Here is a 6358-nt window from a genome sequence, read left to right as displayed (position 1 = left end):
TTCTCGCTATCCCGATGCTATTCTCGCTGTCCCTGATGTCATTCCCACTGTCCCCAAGACTCATTCCCACTGTCCCCAATGCCATTCCCGCTATCCCCAATGCCATTCCCACTGTCCCCGATGCCATTCCCACCATCCCCGATGCCATTCCCGCTGTCCCCAAGACTCATTCCCACTGTCCCCGATGCCATTCCCACTATCCCTGATGCCATTCCCGCTATCCCCGATGCCATTCCCACTATCCCCGAGCATCATTCCCGCTATCCCCGATACCATTCCCACCGTTCCCGTGGCTCATTCCCTGTGTGTGTCCGTCAGGAGCAGCCCCCCGGTGCGGATCAAGGAGGAGCCTGCCAGCCCCGAGCAGAGCCCGCGGGTGGAGGAGCCGGGTGCGGGGCGCGCGGGCGCGGGGCGCGAGAGGGCGCGGCCGAGACGCCGCTGTCGCCGTCCACCTTCATCGACGCCATCCTGCGGGACAGCGACCCCCCCGCGCCCGCCGACGGCCCCGCCGCGCCCCCCGCCCACGACAAGTGCCTCAGCGTCGCCTGCCTCGACAAGTGAGTGCCGGGAACCACCGCCATTCCCGCCCGGAGCGCTGAGGGATCACTGCGGGATCACTGTGGGATTGCTGTGGGATTGCTGTGGGATCACTGTGGGATCACTGAGGGATCACTGTGGGATCACTGAGGGATCACTGCGGGATCACTGCGGGATCTCTGTGGGATCACTGCACTGTGGGATCACTGAGGGATCGCTGTGGGATCACTGCAGGATCAGCAGCTCTTCCTTCAGGGATTGGTGGTCGCATTCCCAGCACAACCCCACAGCAATCCCATTCCAGGGTGTAGCTGTGGGAGGGGTTGGGGCTGCTGCAGGCACCCAATTCCATGAACCCACTCCAGGAGCTCATCCCAGCTCTTCCCGGGGCTGTCCCGTCCCTGTCCCAGCCAATTCCAAGCTAAAACGGGAGCGAGTTTCCCACGGAATTGGCATTTCCCGCCCAATTCCAGCCGTGGGACCACGTCCTTCCCGTCAGCCTCCTCAGGGGGGGGCTCCTGGATGGGTGGGGGGGTGATGGGTGGGGGATTCTGCACCTCCAGCAGCGGGGCTGGAATGCCAGAGCAGGAATTCCATGGAATCACGGAGCAGCCAGGAGTGGGGACTGCAATTCCAGTGCTACCGGGGTGTATCCAGCCAGGACACTCCTCACGGCCCCGGGAGCTGGAGAGGGATTTGGGATGAGGGCTGGAGGGACAGCACACAGGGAATGGCTGCCCAGGGTTAGGGGGGAGATTGGGAAGGGATTCCTGGCTGGGAGGGTGGGGAGGGGCTGGGCTGGAATTCCCAGGGAAGCTGTGGCTGCCCCTGGATCCCTGGAGTGTCCCAGGCCGGGTTGGATCCCCCTGGGATGGTGGGAGCTGTCCCTGCCCGTGGCAGGATGGGATTTAAGGACCTTTCCCACCCAGACCATTCCAGAATTCCATGCTGGGGGCCTGTCCATGTTCAGCTCTTTCTGCCACCCCCTCTGGTCCCAGGTGGGATCCAGTGGGAATGTTCGGTTCCCCAGCAGCAGCTCCAGTTCTCCCCATCATTCCCAGTAGCTCCATCTCCTCCTGGGCGGTGTTTTCCCACCTCCAGCCCCCTGGGAAGGGATTTCTGATCCCCCTGGAATTTCCCAGCAAAGCAAAGCAAGTTTTGTGCCCTTCCTTTTGCCGGGGATCCACACCTGGCAGGGGACGGGATTTGGGCTGGGAAAGGGTCTGGAATTCCCAGGGGGAGCTGGGGACTCTGGGCCCTGCTTCCCTTGGGATATCGGGGAGCAGATCCAGGGATCCTAACCCTGCTTCCCTTGGGATATTGGCGGCAGATCCAGGGATCCCAGCCCTGCTCCCATCAGGATGTCCAGGGGCTAATCCAGGGACCCCATCCCTGCTTCCCATGGGATTTGGGGGGACAGATTCAAGGACCCCAGCCCTGCTCCCATTGGGATGTTGGGGCAGATCCAGGGATCCCAGCCTCCAATCCCATTGGGATGTCAATGGGTAGATCCAGGGATCCCAGCCTCCAATCCCTTGGGATGTTGGGGCAGATCCAGGGATCCCAGCCTCCAATCCCTTGGGATGTCAGTGGGCAGATCCAGGGATCCCAAACTCCAATCCCTTGGGATGTCAGCAGGCAGATCCAGGGATCCCAGCCTCCAATCCCATTGGGATTTCAGTGGGCAGATCCAGGGATCCGAACCCCCAATCCCTTGGGATGTTGGGGCAGATCCAGGGATCCCAGCCCCCAATCCCATTGGGATGTTGGGGCAGATCCAGGGATCCCAAACTCCAATCCCATTGGGATGTCAGCAGGCAGATCCAGGGATCCCAGCCTCCAATCCCTTGGGATGTCAGTGGGCAGATCCAGGGATCCCAGCCTCCAATCCCTTGGGATGTCAGCAGGCAGATCCAGGGATCCCAACCTCCAATCCCTTGGGATGTTGGGGCAGATCCAAGGATCCCAGCCTCCAATCCCATTGGGATGTTTGGGCAGATCCAGGGATCCCAACCCCCAATCCCATTGGGATGTCAGTGGGCAGATCCAGGGATCCCAACCTCCAATCCCTTGGGATGTTGGGGCAGATCCAGGGATCCCAGCCTCCAATCCCATTGGGATGTCAATGGGCAGATCCAGGGATCCCAGCCCCCAATCCCTTGGGATGTTGGGGCAGATCCAGGGATCCCAACCTCCAATCCCATTGGGATGTTGGGGCAGATCCAGGGATCCCAACCTTCAATCCCCTTGGGATGTCAGTGGGTAGATCCAGGGATCCCAACCTCCAATCCCTTGGGATGTCAGCAGGCAGATCCAGGGATCCCAACCTCCAATCCCTTGGGATGTCAGCAGGCAGATCCAGGGATCCCAACCTCCAATCCCTTGGGATGTCAGTGGGTAGATCCAGGGATCCCAACCTCCAATCCCTTGGGATGTCAGCAGGCAGATCCAGGGATCCCAGCCCCCAATCCCTTGGGATGTTGGGGCAGATCCAGGGATCCCAGCCTCCAATCCCTTGGGATGTCAGTGGGCAGATCCAGGGATCCCAAACTCCAATCCCTTGGGATGTGAGCAGGCAGATCCAGGGATCCCAACCTTCAATCCCCTGTAATGTCATTGGGCAGATCCAGGGATCCCAACCCCGCAATCCCATTGGGATGTTGGGGCAGATCCAGGGATCCCAACCTCCAATCCCTTGGGATGTCATTGGGCAGATCCAGGGATCCCAACCCCCAATCCCTTGGGATGTTGGGGCAGATCCAGGGATCCCAGCCCCCAATCCCTTGGGATGTTGGGGCAGATCCAGGGATCCCAGCCCCCAATCCCATTGGGATGTTGGGGCAGATCCAGGGATCCCAACCTCCAATCCCTTGGGATGTCAGTGGGTAGATCCAGGGATCCCAGCCTCCAATCCCTTGGGATGTTGGGGCAGATCCAGAGATCCCAGCCCCCAATCCCTTGGGATGTTGGGGCAGATCCAGGGATCCCAGCCTCCAATCCCTTGGGATGTTGGGGCAGATCCAGGGATCCCAACCCTGCTCCCATTGGGATGTTGGGGCAGATCCAGGGATCCCAGCCCCCAATCCCCAATCCCTTGGGATGTCAGTGGGTAGATCCAGGGATCCCAGCCCCCAATCCCCAATCCCTTGGGATGTCAGTGGGCAGATCCAGGGATCCCAGCCCCCAATCCCTTGGGATGTTGGGGCAGATCCAGGGATCCCAGCCCCCAATCCCTTTGGGATGTCAGTGGGACAGATCCAGGGATCCCAGCCCTGCTCCCGTTGGAATGCTGGGCACAGATCCCGGGATCCCGGCCCTGCTCCCGTTGGGATGTCAGGGATTCAGCGCCTTGGGGTGGATGAACCTGCCAGGCATGGGAAGAGCCCCCCTCAGCGCTGATTCCCTGCTCCCGCTCTGCATTCCCGCCAGGAATGAACTCAACGACCACCTGGACACCATCGACTCCAACCTGGACAACCTGCAGACCATGCTGACCACGCACGGCTTCAGCATGGACAGCGCCCTGCTGGACGTGAGTATTCCCGGGATCCCGGCATTCCCGGCATTCCCAACGTTCCCAGTGTCCCAGGGGGCATGGACAGTGCCCTGCTGCATGGGAGTATTCCCGGGATCCTGGCATTCCCGGCATTCCCAGTGTCCCAGGGGGCACAGACAACGCCCTGCTGGGCAGGAGTATTCCCGGGATCCCGGCATTCCCGGCATTCCCAGTGTCCCAGGGGGCACCAACAGTGCCCTGCTGGGAAGGAGTATTCCCGGGATCCCAGCATTCCCAGTGTTCCATGGGACATGGACAGCACCCTGCTGGGCAGGAGTATTCCCGGGATCCCGGCATTCCCAGCATTCCCAATGTCCCTGCACGGGAGTATTCCCGGGATCCCAGCATTCCCGGCATTCCCAATGTCCCTGCACAGGAGTATTCCCGGGATCCCGGCATTCCCAGTGTCCCAATGTCCCTGCACGGGAGTATTCCCGGGATCCCGGCATTCCCAGTGTCCCAATGTCCCTGCACGGGAGTATTCCCGGGATCCCAGCATTCCCAGCATTCCCAGTGTCCCAATGTCCCTGCACGGGAGTATTCCCGGGATCCCAGCATTCCCAGTGTCCCAATGTCCCTGCACGGGAGTATTCCCGGGATCCCAGCATTCCCAGTGTCCCAATGTCCCTGCACAGGAGTATTCCCGGGATCCCAGCATTCCCAGTGTCCCAATGTCCCTGCACGGGAGTATTCCCGGGATCCCAGCATTCCCAGTGTCCCAATGTCCCTGCACAGGAGTATTCCCGGGATCTCGGCATTCCCAATGTCCCTGCACAGGAGTATTCCCGGGATCCCGGCATTCCCGGCATTCCCAATGTCCCTGCACAGGAGTATTCCCGGGATCCCGGCATTCCCAGCATTCCCAATGTCCCAATGTCCCTGCACGGGAGTATTCCCGGGATCCCAGCATTCCCAGTGTCCCAATGTCCCTGCACAGGAGTATTCCCGGGATCCCAGCATTCCCAGTGTCCCAATGTCCCTGCACAGGAGTATTCCCGGGATCCCGGCATTCCCAGTGTCCCAATGTCCCTGCACAGGAGTATTCCCGGGATCCCAGCATTCCCAGTGTCCCAATGTCCCTGCACGGGAGTATTCCCGGGATCCCGGCATTCCCAGTGTCCCAATGTCCCTGCACGGGAGTATTCCCGGGATCCCGGCATTCCCAGCATTCCCGGCATTCCCAATGTCCCTGCACGGGAGTATTCCCGGGATCCCGGCATTCCCAGGGAAGCGCCCACAGCCCCGACCCCACAAACTCCGGGGAGCGTTTGGGAAGGGCTCTCTGGACAGTGCTGGGATTTTGGGGCTCCTGAGGTTGGGCTCGGATCCCTGAGGGTCCCTTCCCACTGGGATATTCCATGATTCCCTCTCTGGGGTCCCAGTGTCCCGTTCCCGTGGCAGCTGCACCGCGGTGGATTCGTCCACGAGCTTCCCACACGCTGGGAGTGTCCTTGGATCCCTGTTCCCCCTGATCCCTGTTCCCCCTGATCCCTGTTTCCCCCTGATCCCTGTTCCCCTGATCCCTGTTTCCCAATCCCTGTTTCCCAATCCCTGTTTCCCCAATCCCTGTTTCCCCAATCCCTGTTTCTTCCTGATCCCCATTTCCCCCCAATCCCTGTTTCCCTGATCCCTGATCCCTGTTCCCCAATCCCTGTCCCCCAATCCCTGTTCTCCCAATCCCTTTTCCCCCAATCCCTCATCTTCCAATCCCTGTTCCCCAATCCCTGTCCCCCAATCCCTGTTCTTCCAATCCCTGTTCCCCAATCCCTGTTTCCCTGATCCTTGTTTCCCTGATCCCTGTTCCCCCAATCCCTGTTTCCCTGATCCCTGTTCCCTCAGTCCGTTTCCCTGATCTATGTTTTCCCCCAATCCCTGTTCCCCCAATCCTTGTTCCCCCAATCCCTGTTCCCAAATCCCTGTTCCCTGATCCCTGTTCTCCCAATCCCTGTTCAATTCTTGTTTCCCCAATCCCTGTTCAATCCCTGTTCCCCAATCCCTGTTTCCCTGATCCCTGTTCCCCCAATCCCTGTTCCCCAATCCCTGTTTCCTCAATCCCTGTTCAATCCCTGTTTCCCCGATCCCTATTCCCTCGATCCCTGATCCCCATTCCCTCAATCCCTGTTCCCCAGTCCCTGTTCCCCCAATCCCTGTTCCCCAATCCCTGTTTCCCTGATCCTTGTTTCCCTGATCCCTCAATCCGTTTCCCTGATCCTTGTTCCCTCAATCCCTGTTTCCCCAATCCCTGTTCCCCAATCCCTGTTCAAT

At 60.1% G+C, this 6358-nt stretch overlaps 1 protein-coding gene across 1 annotated transcript; it reads left to right on the top strand.

Annotated features, from left to right (window-relative positions):
- Positions 1-457: 457 nt before the first annotated feature.
- LOC126635224 (uncharacterized) lies at positions 458-5359 on the top strand (the record flags this gene model as incomplete). Its single annotated transcript, XM_050306253.1, has 2 exons — positions 458-557; positions 3967-5359. A coding segment is annotated over exon 2 (1335 nt), but the record flags the coding sequence as incomplete, so codon positions are not given.
- Positions 5360-6358: the final 999 nt, after the last annotated feature.

This window comes from Myiozetetes cayanensis, unplaced genomic scaffold, assembly GCF_022539395.1.
Source record: "Myiozetetes cayanensis isolate MyiCay16 unplaced genomic scaffold, myiCay2020 scf1164, whole genome shotgun sequence".
Classification (NCBI taxonomy): Eukaryota; Metazoa; Chordata; class Aves; order Passeriformes; family Tyrannidae; genus Myiozetetes; species Myiozetetes cayanensis.
The sequence above is the reverse complement of the archived record's forward strand: the minus strand, read 5'-3'. Positions and strand labels throughout refer to the sequence as shown.